Raw genomic sequence first — 18,680 nt, 5'->3', positions numbered from 1 at the left:
GCACCGACCTCCCCCCCCCCTCCAGTCCCAGACGCACCGACCTCCCCCCTCCAGTCCAGATGCACTGACCGCCATCCTCCAGTCCCAGAAGCACTGACCTCCCCCCCCCTCCAGTCCAGATGCACTGACCGCCACCCTCCAGTCCCAGATGCACCAACCTCCTCCCTCCAGTCCCAGACGCACCGACCTCCCTCTTCCAGTCCCAGACGCACCGACCTCCCCCCCCTCCAGTCCCAGACGCACCGACCTCCCCCCATCTCCAGTCCCAGACGCACCGACCTCCCTCTTCCAGTCCCAGACGCACCGACCTCCCTCTTCCAGTCCCAGACGCACCGACCTCCCCCCACCCCAGTCCCAGACACATCGACCTCCCCCCTCCCTCCAGTTCCAGACGCACCGACCTCCCCCTACCCTTCATCTCCCCCCACCCTTCACTTCCCACCCTTCCCCGCCCCTCCCCTCCTGCTCCAACCTCCCCAAGTCCCAGACACAGTGACTCCCACCCCCAGTCCCAGACACACTAAGTTCTAACCAGTCTGAGTACTGGCACTTAAACAACCTGCATGGGAGTCATGCAGTCCATTCTGGGTCTGATGGATTATATAGTTGAAGAGGGGGGGGGGTGGAGGAGGTGGGGCAGAATAAGAGGTCAGGGATAGGTCGGAGCTAAGGAACAGGAGTAGGCCAATCAGCCCCTTGACCTGTCCCGCCATTAAATTAGATCATGGTTGATCTGTGACCTAACTCCACATACCTGTCTTTGGACCACATCCATAATATCTGCTCAACAAAATTCTATCTATCTCAGATTTTAAATGAACAACTGTTCTAGCTTCAACTGCTGCTTGTGGGAGAGAGTTCCAAACCTCTACCGCCTTTTGAGTGAAGAGGTTCTTCCTAATTTCTCTCTTGTCTTTCCCTGTTAATATATTAATCCTTCGATCAGATTACCCCTGAAGCTCCTAAATTCGAGTGAAAACAGGCCTAATTTGTGTAATCTCGTAATTTAACCCCCGTAGTCCAGGTATCATTTTTGTAACCCTGTCACAGCACTCCAAGTGGGTCTAACCAAGATTTTGTATAGCTGCAGCATAACCCCTCTGTCCTTATACTCCAATCCTCTAGATATAAAGGCTAGCATTCCATTAGCCTTATTGATTATTTTCTGCACTTGTTCCTGGCATTTTAAGGATCTATGCACCTGAACCCCCAAATCTCTTTGGACATTCAGTGTACCTAATGTCTTTCCATTTAGAAAGTACCCAGTTCTATCCATTTTTCATCCAAAATGGACAACCTCACACTATTCTTTGACAAAGAGTCACCCAGACTCAAAACGTTAGCTCCTTTCTCTCTCCACAGATGCTGTCAGACCTGCTGAGATTGTCCAGTATTTTCTGTTTTTGTTTCAGATTCTAGCATCCGCAGTAATTTGCTTTAACCTCACACCTGGTTCCATTAAATTCCATCTGCCATAATTTTGCCCATTCACCTAGTCTGCCAATATCTCCTTGCAATTTTGTGTTATCATCTAAGCTTTCTCCAATACAATAAACTTTGTATCATCAGCAAATTTGGGTATATTTTCTATGCCATCATCCAAGTCATTAATGAATAGTGTGAATAATTGAGGCCCCAATACAGATCCCTGTGGCAAACCACTGGTCACATCCACTGTGGCACACCACTTGCCAATTAGAGTGGTTAACCATTATCCCACTCTCTCGTCACCTGCCACTCAACAAATATCTACAAAGATGTCATGGACAGAGAACAAAGAGAGAGTGTTAATGGTGGCATTAAGGGCTAAATAAGTCACCTCAGTCCCAGACACTCTGGACCACCCCCCCAGTTCCAGACACACTGGGCAGGATTCTCCGACCCCCCGCCTGGTCGGAGAATTGCCGGGGGTCAGTGTGAATCCCGCCCCTGCTGGCCGCCAAATTCTCCGGGCCTCCAAAAGTCGGCGAGGCATGAGTCGCGCCGCCCGCCCCGGAAAATGGCGGGGACCGGCACGACTCAATGGGCCCCGGGGCTGCCCGAAGTCTCCGGCCCGTGATGGGACGAAGTCCCGCTGGTTTTTTTGCCAGTCCCACCGGCGTGAATCAGACTAGGTCCCTTACCGGTGGGTCCTGGTGGCGTGGGCGGGCTCCGGGGTCCTGGGAGAGGGGGGGGGGGGGGGGGGGGCACGCAGGGCGATCTGGCCACGGGGGGGGTGCCCCCACGGTGGCCTGGCCCGCGATCGGCGGCCGAGCCTGTGCCGTGGGGGCACTCTATTCCTCCGTATCGGCCGTGTCAGACTCTGCGATGGCCGACGCGTAGGTGACCCCCGCCCTGCACAGGTGCGGGGATGATGTCAGCAGCCGCTGATGCACCCGCGCATGCGCGGACTCTCTCCGGCCAGCGGAGTCCCTTCGGCCCCGGCTGGCGTGGCGCCAAAGGCCTTCCACACCGGCCGGCGGGGGCGCAAACCACTCCGGCGCCGGCCTAGCCCCTGAAGGTGAGGAGGATTCCGCACCTTTGGGGCGGGCCGACGCCGGAGTGGTTCACGCCTCTCCGTCCCGCCGTGACCCCCCGCCCCGCCGGGTACGGGAGAATCCAACCCACTGAATCCACCCCCCCCCTCTCCCCTCTCACTCCCTCCCCTCCTCCACCCAGACACACTGATAATGTTCTGTAAGGAAGGAAATCTGTCACCCTTCCGCGGTCTGGTCAAAATGTGACTCTAGACCCACAGCGATGTGGTTGACTCGTAAATGCCTTCTGGAATGGCCGAGCACGCCACCCAGTTCAAGCGTAACTAGGGGTGGGCAATAAATGCTGGTCCAGCCTGTAACGCCCACAATTAATTTTTTAAAAAACACACTGAACCATCCAGTCAGTCAGTCTGAACCACACATGTCCCATTTTGCTGTTCCTATAAGTGAAGTCATTAAGAGGGAGAGAGAGGTCACTGAGTAGAAGGTTTCACTTACATCTGTAGGTTTACAGCATTCGTGTAGCATTTCCTGTGAGAAAATAAAACAAAATGGCCAGTTTAAAGCATTGACAAGAGTAAAGATAAATTAAAAAGATCAGTTCACATTCAGTGCCACTCATCTTTACTACAGCCCACTTTCTTTCTCACAGCTCAGCTGGGCCAAGCTGCCAAGAACCATTGCAATATCAAAATCAAATGCTTGTCAGTTCCCTTTGTGTGTGACACCAGCACGTTTTAACAGGAAATAAGAAACAGGGTAAATCCCAATATGGTGATGTGTCACCTGCTCTTTATCTTTGTATCATTAAGCAATAGTTCTGTTCGATGCAAATTAAATGAGCCCAAGTCTTAATTACAGAACTGTTAACGTTCACCTTATTGAGAAATAAAGCAGCTCATTAATTGGTGTCTCTTCAATTACTCTCAGGTTTGCGAAGAGAGAAATTTAAGACATGCACATTGTGTTCCAGCTCTCTCTCGTTGAGGGTGGTTCAATAATGGGCTGTGTGATTCAATTATTGTAAAATTAATATACCCCTCACTGGAGCAAGTAACACCGCTGAATCCTAGAAGGGAGTTGGGTGGATCCACATTTGGAACTGGGCCTTTAGCCAGAAGACTCTGGGCTAAATTTTCATCACAGAGCCAAGCAAACAAGGGCCAGGTTTGTTTTCAGGTCAGAAACCTGCCTCAAGTGGAGGAGGGTGGGGGAAAGCTGATTAAAGTTCCTTAATTGGCATTCCCTGTCCAGTGAAGGGTGATATGCAGGCTCTCGAAGCTGGAGGGCCAATCAGAGGTCCTCCAGCTTCAGAAGAGTACCCTTGTGCAGGAAAAAGTAATTTACTGGGAGGGTTCCTTGACAGGAAGGTGTCCTCTCAACCACCTTTAATTAAAAACACACTGAAAATGTAGCTTCGGCTACCACTGTGCGGATAGGGCTGAGCAATCCCTCTACAGATTTGTCAATGGCTATACCTCCGAGCCCAGGCTGGCTGTAGAGCCTGTAGGTCTGCTTGAAACACTGCCTGCCCCCCCCCCCCCCCCCCATCACCCACCCGACCTGCGCTCGTCGCCAGGCAGTTGATTGCCTGCACGTTCCCCCAATTACATCAGGAGATTCCAGTTGATGTTGTTAACTTCCCAGGCCCTGAATGTGCCCCTCTCAAAACTGAGGAGTGGTCTGGAGGCCGATATACAGGACAGTGTTGGTATTTTCGGGTCCCCCATCTACCTCACCCATCATCAGCCCCATATGGCCCCGGAAATTCAGCCCTTGATCTGTAATGTGGTCATGGTATCTCATCAATGGGATCACCGAGGAGGAGATTCACATGAATGGAATCGAAGACTCCTTAATGTGAGGCACATTAAGGAGCACAATCTCTTTATTGGGTTCTCGGTGCAGAAACTCCCTGCACAGAATGGATGAAACAGATGGGATGACAGAATTGGGTTGAAACTGGATTGTTATCAATTTTAAAACGGGCATCCAGCCGCAGCAGGTACCTGGAGTTTGGAACGCTGGTCTTCATCCGAGATGTCTAGCAGTTCATCAATGTCAATCTCCAGTTCTGGGATTTCTTCCTCCTTCAGGAATAAGTTAAGTATTAATGGAAAACCTGGGAACAGTCAACTGGAGACAATGTGAGGATTGGAATCCAGTCAAGCACTGGATTCCGCATGGGTTTGTGACACTCGTATTCTTGGGAGTGGGAATGTATTCTGTGCCACCAGATTTAGCCACACAATTCTAAACACCAAAATAGGCACTACCCGGCTGTGGGCAACCTGCAGAGCAGGGGGCCTTTTGGGGCCCACTCTGAGTGCGGTCCACAAGCTATTCTGTTGACCGTTGCCCACGTGTAGGGTTGCCACATTTCACTGATTTCCACCCGCGTAGTTTTTCCCTACTGGTTTGACACACATAAAGCAAGGGCCAGTGAAGTGAGGTGTGTGCTGATTGCCGTGCACTCCCACTGTCCAAAGTGTAAATATTTCTTTTGTTTTTACCATTTAAAGTTGATGATAATTCTATAAATATATAAATGATTAAACATTTTCAGTAACTTGTTATGAAATATTCCGCGTGTATTAAATGTATTTAATCTTATTCATGGGGTCATGGTTAGTGAACAACCCTGACTGAAATGAAGGCGGGTCACTCATGTGGGCCGATCACTGGCCCTAGGTTGTCAAATCATTCATCTGGACTGTTCCGTAGTGCCATGCTGCATTGGTATTAGTGCTGTGTAGAAACATGTTTGGCCTACCATCTGCCCATACATCCTAGATTTGCTCCATGATAGCTATGTGATCTGTGTGTAAAATAATTTAGGGATGGCAATAGTGCTGGCCTAGCCAGCGAGGCCCACATCCCGTAAATTAATTTAATGGGTTACTTTAGGATTACACAATGCACTGGGAAAATGCTTCCCTTTCTTGGAGAGCTCAACCGTTGGTAAACAGATCTTTGGTTTTTGTGGAGTGTGCACATTCTCCCCATGTCTGCGTGGGTCTCACCCCCACAAACCAAAGATGTGCAGGGTAGCCGAATTGGCCACACTAAATTGCTCCTCAATTGGAAAAAAAATTGGATACTATCATGAAAAACAAAATCTTTGGTTCACGTGGATTTTCTCCGGGTGCTCCGGTTTCCTCAGTCCAAAGATGTGCAGGTTAGGTGGATCAGCCATGCTAAATTGCCCCTTCCTGTCCAAAGATGTACAGATGAGCGGAGGCACGGGGATAGGGCGGGGGAGTGGGCCTAGAGAGAGTGCTCTTTCAGAGGGTCGATGCAAATTCGATGGGCAGAATGGCCTCCTTCTGCACTGCAGGAATTCTATGGTTCTATTAGGCAGCTCATGTGCTTGAGTCTGCAGCAATGTACTCTCGCCCCCCCTCCTGCCCACCACCCACAGGTACAAACACACAACACCAATTCCCATTGATCCTTGGAACCTTAGTTCAGGCCCCTGACTAGTTTCCAGGTCAAAGTCAACAACAGAAACAACCAACAACCCACAATTGTAAACAACTCCAAGTGGGTGCCCCTTGACCCCAATAACTTTGTGCTGTCATGTGCATCAGCAGCGATCTTGATGTGCACAGAGATTATGGAAGGCGAAATGTGCTTCCTTGATACTGAGCTCTCATTAAAACAGTTTTAAAAGACATATTATATTCCAAACTCATACAAGAGTTACAAAAAACACCTGCAAACCATAATAGTTACAGTAGTTTGTAACATGTTTCCTTTATACACCCCTACTCCCCTCCTCCCCTTTACCCTCCCCCCCCCACTCCCTTCCTCCTCTTTCCTCCCCCCCCCCCCCCCCCCGCCCTCCCTCCCCAACCCAGGACAATCAGATCCTTGAAAATAGATAGGGATGGACGCCACAGCGCATTAAACCCTTCCTCTGACACCCATGGGCCAAATTTGCCCTTTTCCAAGCTCAGAAATACATACAGGTTCCCACCCACACTGCCACCCCCGGCCTTGTTGCCGACCACAGTTCAGCAAAATCCTTTGCCGAACAATTAGGGAGGCGAAGGCCACAACATCAGCCCCTTCCCCTCCTGTAGTCCCGGCAACTCCGAAACCCCCCAAATCACCACCAAGGGGCATGGCAGTATTTCAAACCCCACCAACTCCAACATCTTGAACACCGCTTCAAAAAAACTCTCCAGTTTCACATCCCCCCCCCCCCCCCCCCAGAACATATGGGCGAGGTTTGCTAGCCCTGACGACACTTCTCACAAAGATCTTCTACCCCTGGGGAAAACCCCTGATCCAGGTCGGTGTCATGTGCACCCTTAAATGTCTCTATCTTCCCTTTACCCCACTAGTTCGAAGCTAGCATCTTTTTCAGTAGCTGGGGGAAAGCGGGCAGCTCCTTCCGCACATCGTCCTGCACTTGTAGGTACCTGAATTCACTCCCCTTTGGAATTTCTCCTGGAACCTCACGGTAGCATAGTGGTTAGCATCAATGCTTCACAGCTCCAGGGTCCCAGGTTCGGTTCCCGGCTGGGTCACTATCTGTGCGGAGTCTGCACGTCCTCCCCGTGTGTGCGTGGGTTTCCTCCGGGTGCTCCGGTTTCCTCCCACAGTCCAAAGATGTGCAGGTTAGGTGGATTGGCCATGCTAAATTGCCCGTAGTGTCCTAAAAAGTAAGGTTGAGTTGTTGGGTTACGGGTATAGGGTGGATACGTGAGTTTGAGTGGGGTGATCATTGCTCGGCACAACATCGAGGGCCGAAGGGCCTGTTCTGTGCTGTACTGTTCTAAATTCTAAATTCTAAAAAATCTGCAAACTGCTCCTCTAGAAATAGGTCTCTCACTCATCCTACTCCTGCCCTCTGCCATCTCTCAACCATCATGTCCATTCATCCGGGCACAACCCTACATTTCCTGCACGGCGGGGCTAGTACTGATACCTGCCCCAACTTGTGCTTCCGTAGCTGATTCCAGATCTTTATCAATGACACCACCACTGGGCTATTAGTGTATTTCCCTAGGGCAAACGGGAGAGGGGCCGTTACCATAACCCTTAAACTTGACCCTTTACAAGGGTTCTTCTCCACCCACACCCATTCGAACACCTCCCACCCCCCCCCCCCCCCCCCCCCGCCCCCCTGGAATTCTCCGCCACCCGGGAATCGGCGGGTCGGGAATCGCGCCGCGCCAGTCGGCGGGGCCCCTGCGGCGATTCTCCGGCCCGAAGTCCCGCCGCTGTCAGTCCTCTCCCACCGACGTGGGTTAAACCACCTCTGTGCCGGGGGGAGCAGGCGGCATGAGCGGGCCCCGGGGTCCGGGGGGGGGGGGGGGCGCACGGGGCGATCGTACCCCGGGGGTGCCCCCACGGTGGCCTGGCCCGCGATCGGGGCCCACCGATCGACCGGCGGGCCTGTGCCGTGGGGGCACTCTTTCCTTCCGCCACCGCCACGGCCTCCACCATGGCGGAGGCGGAAGAGACCCCCTCCACCACGCATGCGCCGGTGGTGACATCAGCGGCCGCTGATGCTCCGGCGCATGTGCGGACTCATGCCGACCGGCGAAGGCCTTTCGGCCGGCTCCAACGCCGGCCGGCGTGGCGCCAAAGGCCGTTGGCGGCAGTCGGCGGAAGGGGAGCCACTCCGGCGTGGGCCTAGCCCCTAAAGGTGCGGAGAATTCTACACCTTTGGGGAGGCCCGACGCCGGAGTGGTTGGCGCCACTCTGCTACGCCGAGATCCCGCCCCGCCGGGTAGGGGAGAATACCGCCCCTTATTCTTTCCCATATTCAATTTGTACCCTGAGAAGTTCCTGAATTTTCCAGCAAGTCCATAATTCTTCCCATATTCTCCAACAGGTCTGCCACAAATAGCAGTAGGTCATCAGCATACAACGACACCCTATGCTCCTTGCCCCACCTCACAAGCCCCGTCATTCCTCCAAAGTCCTGAGTACAATCGCCAAAGGCTCTATTGCCAGCGCAAACAATAATGGCAACAAAGGGCACCCCTGCCTTGTTCCCCTATGTAACCGGAAATAATTAGAATCCATCCCATTCATTCACACACTCACCATAGTGGATGCATAACGTAACCATACCCTTGCCACAAACCCAAACCTCCTCAGGGTCTCAAACAAATATCCCAGTCAACTCGAGCAAAGGCCTTCTCCGTTGACACCATCACGTCCAGCACCCTACTAACTGACGAGTTCATAACCACATTCAATAATTTCCTAATGTTACTGGACAGCTGCCGCCCCTTCACAAATCCCATCTGATCTTCCGATACCACCAATCGCTTGCCAGCAACTTGGCCAGAATCTTCACATCCGTATTTAGCAACAGCCATCAAGGCACCTCCCCCTTTATTGGATAAAATCGAAGGCAGTGATCGAAGCCTGTCGAATTATTGGGTCCAAAGCTAAGGACCGCCCCAAAGGGCGCAAAATCCCAGAGGGATAAAAAGAGACACAGCCATGTGTTCGGTCTCTCTTGGCCCCTGCCTACGCCTAAAACCAAGTGTAGCATTGCGACCAGAAGTCAAGTTCAAGACCAACGATCGCTACCAGACGGATGAGCCCAGCAGAAACGAAGCCACTTCTTCTACCCAGCCACGCAAGATCCGAACAACCGCCTTGTACATCTGCCCATCTGCAAAGAGTCGGTTGCCCTGAAGTTAAGTATAGGTTGTTGTAGTTGTTAGGTGTAGTTTAACTTGTAGTGTTTTATGTTGCATGTCGAAGTAATCCTTGTGTGTAAATAAACTAATTTTGAACTTGAACTGACTAACTGGTTGTGTGATCCTTTGATCAATATCCAGCAAAGCCCTGTGGTGGTATCATTTGATACCTGGCGACTCTGAAAAACAATATTATCATTAATAACTGGCATATCTAGTTAATTTGGCAACACTAAGGAGCAATTTAGCATGGCCAATCTACCTAATCTGCACATTTGGGCAGGTTTAGCTCAATGGGCTAAATAGCTGGCTTGTAATGCAGAAAAGGCAGCAGCGTGGGTTTCAATGACCGTACCAGCCTCCTAGAACAGGTGCCGGAATGTGGCGACTAGGGGCCTAGAACGTAGAATATTTCAGCGCAGTACAGGCCCTGTGGCCCTCGATGTTGCGCTGACCTGTGAAACCAATTTGAACCACGATTCCATTATCATCCATATGTTTATCCAATGACCATTTAAATGCCCTTAATATTGAATCCACTACTGTTGCAGGCAGGGCATTCTACGCCCTTACTACTCTCGGAGTAAAGAACCTACCTCTGACCTCTGTCCTATATCTATCTCCTCTCAATTTAAAGCTATGTCCCCTCGTGCTAGCCATCACCATCCGAAGAAAAAGGCTCTCACTGTCCACCCTATCTAATCCTCTGATCATCTTGTGCCTCTATTAAGTCCCCTCTTAACCTTCTTCACTCTAACAAAAACAGCCTCAGGTCCCTCAGCCTTTCCTCAGAAGATCTTCCCTCCATACCAGGCAACATCCTGGAAAATCTCCTCTGCACCCTTTCCAATGCTTCCACATCCTTCCTATAATGCGGTGACCAGAACTGCACGCAATACTCCAAATGCGGCCGCACCAGAGTTTTGTACAGCTGCAACATGACCTGATGGCCCCGAAACTCAATCCCTCTACCAATAAAAGCTAACACACCGTACGCCTTCTTAACTTCTTAACAACCTATCAACCTGGGTGATCTATTTACGTGACACCGAGATCTCTCTGCTCATCCACACTACCAAGAATCTTACCATTAGTCCAATACTCTGTGTTCCTGTTACTCCTTCCAAAATGAATCACCCCACACTTTTCTGTATTAAACTCCATTTGCCACCTCTCAGCTCAGCTCTGCAGCTTATCTATGTCCCTCTGTAACCTGCAACATCCTTCCGCACTATCCACAACTCCACCGACTTTAGTGTCATCTGCAAATTTACTCACCCATCCTTCTACGCCCTCCTCCAGGTCTATTTATAAAAATGACAAACAGCAGTGGCCCCAAAACAGATCCTTGTGGTACACCACTAGTAACTAAACTCCAGGCTGAACATTTCCCATCAACCACCGCCCTTTGTCTTCTTCCAGCTAGCCAATTTCTGATCCAACTGCTAAATCACCCTCAATCCCATGCCTCCGTATTTTCTGCAATAGCATACCGTGAGGAACCTTATCAAACGCTTTACTGAAATCCATATACATGACATCAACTGCTTTACCCTCGTCCACCTGTTTGGTCACCTTCTCAAAGAACTCAATAAGTTTTTGAGGCACGACCTGCCCTTCACAAAACAGTGATGACTATCCCTAATCAAATTATTCCTTTCCAGATGATTATAAATCCTATCTCTTATAATCCTTTCCAAGACTTTGTCTTGGACAGTAGTGGGATGTTGTCCACAACAGAAGTAAGGCTCACTGGTCTATAGTTACCGGGGTTGTCTCTACTCCCCTTCTTGAATAAGTGGACAACATTTGCTATCCTCCAGTCTTCTGGCACTATTGCTGGAGACAATGACGACATAAAGATCAAAGCCGAAGGCTTAGCAATCTCCTCCCGAGCTTCCCAGAGAATCCTAGGATAAATCCCATCTGGACCAGGGGACTTACCTATTTTCACACATTTCAGAATTGCTAACAACTCCTCCTTATGGACCTCAATCCCATCTAGTCTCGTAGCCTGTATATCAGTATTCTCCTCGACAGCATTGTCTTTTTCCTGTGTGAATACTGATTAGAAATATTCATTGAGCGCCTCTCCTATCTCGTCAGACTCCATGCACAACATCCCACTACTGTCATTGACTGACCCTACTGTTACCCTAGTCATTCTTTTATTCCTGACATACCGATAGAAAGTTTTAGGGTTTTCCTTGATCCTACCTGTCAAAGACTTCTCATGTCCCCTCCTGGCTCTTCTTAGCTCTCTCTTTAGGTCCTTCCTAGCTAACTTGTAACTCTAAAGCGCCCTAACTGAACCTTCACATCTCATCTTTACATAAGCATCCTTCTTCCTCTTGACAAGTGATTCAACTACTTTAGTAAACCACGGTTCCCTCGCTCGACCACTTCCTCCCTGCCTGACAGGTACATACTTATCAAGGACACTCGGTAGCTGTTCCTTGAACAAGCTCCACTTTTCAATTGTGCCCATCCCCTGCAGTTTCCTTCCCCATCCTATGCATCCTAAATCTTGCCTAATCGCATCATAATTGCCTTTCCCCCAGCTATAACTCTTGCCCTGCAGTATAAACCTATCCCTTTCCATTGCTGAAGTAAACATAACTGAATTGTGGTCACTATCACCAAAGTGCTCACCTACCTCCAAATCTAACACTTGCCTGGTTCATTACCCAGTACCAAATCCAATGTGGCTCGCCTCTCGTTGGCCTATCTACATACTATGCCAGGAAACCCTCCTGCACACATTGGACAAAAACTGACCCATCTAAAGTACTCGAACTATAGCGTTTCCAGTCAATATTTCGAAAGTTAAAGTCCCCCATAACAACCACTCTGTTACTGTCCAGAATCATCTTTGCAATCCTTTCCTCTACATCTCTGGAACTTTTTGGAGGCCTATAGAAAACTCCCAACAGGGTGACCTCTCCTTTCCTGTTTCTAACCGCAGCCCATACTACCTCAGGAGACGAGTCCTCATCAAATGTCCTTTCTGCCACCATAATACTGTCCTTGACTAACAATGCTACCCCTCCCCCTCTTTTACCACCTTCCCTAAGCTTACTGAAACATCTAAAGCCCTGCAACAACCATTCCTGTCCCTTCTCTATCCATGTCTCCGAAATGGCCACAACATCAAAGTCCCAGGTACCAACCCATGCTGCAAGTTCACCCACCTTATTCCGGATGCTCCTGGCGTTGAAGTAGACACACTTCAAACCACCTTCCTGCCTGCCAGTAGACTCCTGCAACCTTGAAACCTGACTCATGACCTCACTACTCTCAACCTCCTGTACACTGGAGCTACAATTCAGGTTCCCATCCCCCTGCTGAATTAGTTTAAACCCTCCCAAAGAGCATTGGCAAATTTCCCCCCCAGGATATTGGTACCCCTCTGGTTCCCATTTGTAGAGGTCCCACCTACCGCAGAATGAATCCCAATTCTCCAGGTATCTGAATCCCTCCCTCCTGCACCATCCCTGTAGCCACGTGTTCAACTGCTCTCTCTCCCTATTCCTCATCTCACTAGCACGTGGCATGGGTAACAACCCAGAAATAATAACTCTGTTTGTCCTAGATCTAAGTTCCCACCCTAGCTCCCCAAATACCTGCCTTACATCCCCATCCTTTTTCATACCTATTTCGTCGGTGCCTATGTGCCTATGTGGACCACGACTTGGGGCTGCTCCCCCTCCTCCTTAAGGATCCAGAAAACACGATCCGCAACATCACGGACCCTGGCACCTGGGAGGCAACATACCAACCGCGAGTCTCTCTCGTTGCCACAGAATATCCTATCTGTCCCCCAAACTATGGAGTTTCCAATGACTAATGCTCTACTCCTCTCCTTCCTTTCCTTCTGAGCAACAGGGACAGACTCTGTGCCAGAGACCTGTACCCCATGGCTTACCCCTGGTAAGTCTCTTCCCCTCCCCCCACCAGTATCCAAAGGGGTCTATATGTTACTAAGAGGAACGACTACAGGGGATCACAGTAACTTCATTGAAACCTACTTGTGATAATAAGCGATTATTATTATTATTATTATTATTATTGGACTGTGGGGGGAAACCGGAGCACCCACAAGAAGTCCACGCAGACACAGGGAGAACGTGCAAACTCCACAGAGACTGTGACCCAAGGCTGGAATCGAACTTGGTGCTATGAGGCAGCAGTGCTAACCACTGTGCCACCAACTTAGTTTTAATCCTTTGTTTGAAAAATATTAGGGACAGAACAGAGGCTATTTGACTGACGGTCAAGAATCATCCAGTCAGGCAAGGAGGGTCTGTTTGTTTCTCAGTCGGCCACAGGAAAGTGGGGCACCACGAGGATGGGCATGCTGGTTGACCAATCAGCTGAGGGGAGGGGCAGTTGGAGGTGGGGAGTCAGCTGACAAAACATCTCGGACAATCTTCACAAAAATATAAGAGAACAATAAAATAGGCGACTTTCCGGTTCTTTTCGCTTGACCTGACCACAACCGGCTTTTAACTGGTCATCAATATGTTTCCAGCAGTATAAATCAATGAACTGAACCTCTTTGTGATAATTAATATGGTCAGGGGAATGGACACAAGAAGCACTTTCCACAAAATAAGCAAGGGCCAAAATGCATTTAGATCATTATTGGCAGACTGTCGAGCTTCATGTATATTAGAAGTTGGTTAGAGAGATAGTAATGGATGTATCCTTGGAGATCACACAGCAGAGGAGGCAACACTGCAACGAGGAAGTAAGCAGTCAGCCTCAAGCCGCAAGAAATTACCAGAAATTATCGTGGTTCACTACCAAAAATAGCGCATTTCATAATTAAAAATAAGCAAAACATTCTCATCTCCATCATAACTTAAAACATAATGGGTGTAGGTGTGAGAAGTGTGCACAGTTAGAGTGCGAAAGGAGCTCCTAAACTGGACTAACTGTGACATCTTTGCACGACAGGGAAGAGATAGTCAGCCATATAGGAAGTCAAGTCAAGAGTGTTATTACACTAAAAGAATGTAGTGTCGCTTTTACCACAATGAATCAAATCACAATTACCCTACCAAGGAGTTGCCCAAGGAAGATCCTGTTCATTATCCGGAGGGTTAACTGTAGTAAAGCACCTTTTAATACAGAATAATAGATGGAATGGATGAGTTACAGACTGGAATCTAATCGAGGGGTTCAGATGGTTCATAAAAAGAATAATGGACACCCGGGAGTGAATTACAGACTGGAATCTAATCGAGGAATTCAGATGGTTTATATATAGAATAATGGATACCCGGGAGTATGTTACAGACTGGAATCTAATCGAGGGGTTCAGATGGTTTATATATAGAATAATGGACACCCAGGAGTGAATTACAGACTGGAATCTAATCGAGGAATTCAGATGGTTTATATATAGAATAATGGGCACCCAGGAGGGATATAGAAATTATACAGCAGAAACAGCAACTAAATTAGCAAACTGCATATTATTGGCTCAGTGGCCGTCCAAAGCACAACAGCTGTTTTGCAAGAGTAACCAAAATATAATTAACATTGGGCATCAAATCCAATATATGTCCCACCCATGGCTGTGATCAAATGAGTCACTTGATATTGTGCTGGGCCAGAAACATCACATGGTTCATATCTGGGCTATTGTAGATTATCCTCAGTACTGGAGGAGGAGAGATTTCTCCAGGACACAGCTGTAAACAAACACACACCTATACTACAGTATCAAACAAGTACAAACGCACACTATCAAGCACATGTCAAACACACGTGCATGCAGCAATAAACAGAAGCAGATGCTGTCAACATACACAGAGACAAGCCCACTCTCTCATGCCCTTACAAGCATACGTGTATTTGTCAGAGTTATGTATGAACTCAGAAGCACACATCGAGGGCACGATTTTCCAGAAAGATTTCCAAGTGTGGTAGCGAGCAAGAACTGCAACGAGGTTCCCGGCGCTCGACCCAGCGAGGCCGGCAAGACTATTCAACGTTAATTGGTCCACTTAACAAGGCCCTACAAGCTTCTCATCGCAAATGAAGGCTCCCCAGCTGATTCGCCGGGACAACGCTCGCCAGCCCCCGACTAACAAGGTCGAGCAGCACTTCACTTGCATAGCCAACCCCAGTCAGCTCGCAACAATGTTCGGGTTTTCGGGTTTCATACTTAGGGAAGCTCCTAGATGCGGTCGAGGTCAGGAGGGATGTCCTAAGGATCCTGGAGCAAGGCTGTCTGGGATGTGGTGGCAGTGGCCGTAAGCTCGGGGAGTGGGACCGACTGGCCTCCAGTGCCATAAGAAGGTCCGATTCCTGGCTGGGTCACTGTCTGTGCGGAGTCTGCACGTCCTCCCCGTGTGTGCGTGGGTTTCCTCCGGGTGCTCTGGTTTCCTCCCACAGTCCAAAGATGTGCGGGTTAGGTGGATTGGCCATGATAAATTGCCCGTAGTGTCCTAAAAAGTAAGGTTAAGGGGGGTGTTGTTGGGTTACGGGTATAGGGTGGATACATGGGTTTGAGTAGGGTGATCATGGCTCGGCACAACATCGAGGGCCGAAGGACCTGTTCTGTGCTGTACTGTTCTATGTTCTATGTTCTAAGGTCAACGACCTACACCGGGCAGCATGGGTGAGTTGACACTAACGCCCCCTGCCCCCTCCCCGCCGAGACCTTTCTGCCCCCACGCAAGCATCCACCCCAACAACTCACCAAGCAGCCCCCAATTCTCGCTTCAACCTTCTCCCCACTCCCAACCCATCCTTCACACACCCCCTCCCACCACTGTGAACCACCCATTAATGATGCCCTCGGTGTCTCTGCAAGGGAGGCTCTCGCACAATCACTGACTGGCAGAGAGGTGGCAGACTTATGGATCCTCACCACCTTTGAGGAATGGCACTGGATGTTACAGGGGTGGTCGAGGACAGAGCGGTCACCAACGCGGAGGATGGTGGAAGCCGCAGAGGTGAGGAACCACCGGGCTCCACCTGGAGGACCTCTCAAATGTGAGTTGTTATTGACTGGCCCATCCCTCCCACTGACCACATGTCCATTCTCCCACAGGTCCTCCAGCCGACGGCACCAGCCCATCCCAGGTGGCCCCCTCCTCAGCCTCCCAGGAGAACACCTTGGAGGAGAGCTTCGAGGAAGGCACGATCGATGTATTACAGTGTCATCCCCACCCTCTGCCAGCGCAGAGATATACACCTTGGTGGGAAACTTCAGTGGTCAGGCTTCTGGGGTATAATCTGGTGAGCACCACACAGCTGATGATGCACATCAGGTGGAGGCAGGAACCCCCAGGTGGGACAGCAGGCGGGGATTTGCTGGATCCCAGGACCCTGCTGGATCCCAGCCTGATGCTGAGCTTCTGATACAGGGTTACCCGGAGCTGTTAGGGTGCAGGCAGGACTATCAGAGGAAGATGTCAGCGACATTCCAGCTGGTCCATCGCGACTGGAGGAGTCCCAGAGGCTACAGGCACAGGAGATGTTGCCGGCAATGAGTGGCATTGAGGCCAATATTCTTCGGGTGGTGACCGCACTGGAGAGCCTGGTGCGTGACGTCGGCAGCAGAGTGAAGATGTCCATGGTGTGGCGCAGTCAGTGAGGGCCATGGCTGAGGGTCTCGGCAGAATGTCTGCCGCGCTGGAGATGTCACCCAGTACCAGGTTGACCTTGATGAGGTGATGAGGGGCATGCCCCATTCTCAGGTGGGCATTGCCGAGGCGTTGCAGAGCATGGCGCAATCATGAAGGAGCATCGCTGAGGGTGTTGACACCTTGGTGTAGACATTGGGGAGCCACCGGGCTGGCAAAGCCAGATGCTGCAGGGGCAGCCGGGGCTCAACCCAGCTGCTCCTCAGTACCAAGGTGAACATGGGGCCCTATAGACATCGAGCGAGGAGGGGGCACCGAGTGCCAACCCAAACTTGTCCCATGGAGTGGGGATGGTGGCCACCAACTCCCCTGAGTTCCATCCCTCTGATGAGGCCGTGTCTCAAGGTGAGCACATCCAACAGGGTGGCACGGCTGTGCATGCACCGTCGACAAGTGAGCCAGGACCCTTCGTCCCTGGAGGACACCCACCAGGGGCATCGAAGGCCAGAGGACGAGGTAAGCAGCTGGCTGCTTCCACCTCAGATGTGCATCCTAAATGTAGCAGTAGAGCTAAGAAGGCTAAACATATTGAGGATCATTGAGGGTACCAGGGGAGGGATAATTGTATGACACGTATAACACTTGAGCACAACCAGTATGACGCCTCTGTCATTTTCTTCCGCTCTGGGTACCAACCTCCAAACCCTTGGCCTATCTCTCCAGGCATTCCCCATACCACGTGCAGGTGATGGGTGTGAGTGAGCACTCAATGGGCAGACAGAGGTCAGACTACGGCATAGGTTAAGGAGCTCAGCTTTCTGTGGGTTATCACCCCCCTGTCCTCGGCAGTGACCCGCTGACAGTGCTGACACAATCCCAGCACCCGGAGTGATGCGGCACAGACCCTGGGAGGGTGGGTAAGGTAGCGATGACGGACCAAGCCATGTCCGATGTGAAGCGGGCGAGTATGAACGCCTCCCTAGCCGTCTGGGATTGACGGCCCCCTGCCACTGCCGTCAGTGCTGAAGCCTCCGGCTGGTCCTCCAGTTCCCTTGGCTCGGCCTTCCCTTGCTGGTCTGAAGCTGCCTCATCATCCTCGTCCTCCGCAGAGGTGGCCACATCTTCCTCAGCCCCAACCTCCACCTCGACGCCCCGCTGCTGTGCCAGGTTGTGGTGGACACAGCAATGCACCACCGGAGCGGTCGAGGCATCGGAACCGGCACTCGAGGAGTCCGCTGCACCGCTCAATCACAGCCAGAGTGGCCCATCCTGGGTCATCCTCGAAGAGGCAGAGGGTCCTCCACCTCTTGCCAAACACAGGGGCAGCAAGCCCAGCGCCCCTGAGCTCTTTGCCTGTGAGCAAAGATGGCTGCTTACCCCCAATACACCCCGCAGACGTCCTTCCGCCAGGCTCACGTTTTTCAAAAGGTGTACTAATTGACACCAGCATGATCACTTGCTAGGGAGGCCAATCAATCACAGGAGGCCGTTGGATATGGGGTTGCTCCCATTACTTGTATGGAAATTGGGCCACGCTACGGCAGGATTACGATGAAAATGGCCAATTTTGCGCAGGACTGCACTGCCTCGCTAGGAGTAAGGGAACTAGCTCAGAGGAAGGAAGAGACGAGGGCAGCAGAGTGCAGGAGAGGGTGAGCAGGTGACAGAGAAGGCATAGTGGAATGGGCACAGGAGGGGGGTCACCACACTAGCGGGGAAAGTTCGCGCCAGGAAACGTGAGAGAAATGGGGGATCGCGGCACATCTCCCAGCGGGGAGAGACCGCCAAGGCGGGGGGGGGGGGGGGGGGTTGACATTGGGCCCACAGGGGCACAAAGTGATATGGAAGAGAAGGGCTCTGGACTAGCTTCAGCGGGTCAGGTTCGGGAAGATGGAACAAGATGGCACCGCAAGCATCCACTTTGGAAGGTC

The 18,680-nt window shown here is 50.9% G+C and overlaps 1 protein-coding gene across 1 annotated transcript in view; it reads right to left on the bottom strand.

Annotated features, from left to right (window-relative positions):
* The window catches only part of zgc:162989 (uncharacterized protein LOC100037351 homolog), a 52,841-nt gene that overhangs the window by 7,143 nt on the left and 27,018 nt on the right, over positions 1–18,680 (bottom strand). The window contains exons 2-3 of the mRNA XM_038784255.1: positions 4,487–4,567; positions 2,976–3,008 (exon numbers count right to left, since the gene is read on the bottom strand). Coding sequence (XP_038640183.1) covers positions 2,976–3,008; positions 4,487–4,567 — 114 coding nt within the window. The remainder of the gene's footprint in view (positions 1–2,975; positions 3,009–4,486; positions 4,568–18,680) is intronic.

The sequence above is a fragment of the Scyliorhinus canicula genome, chromosome 2, assembly GCF_902713615.1.
Source record: "Scyliorhinus canicula chromosome 2, sScyCan1.1, whole genome shotgun sequence".
Lineage (NCBI taxonomy): Eukaryota > Metazoa > Chordata > Chondrichthyes > Carcharhiniformes > Scyliorhinidae > Scyliorhinus > Scyliorhinus canicula.
This window is presented reverse-complemented; position numbering and strand designations above follow the sequence as displayed.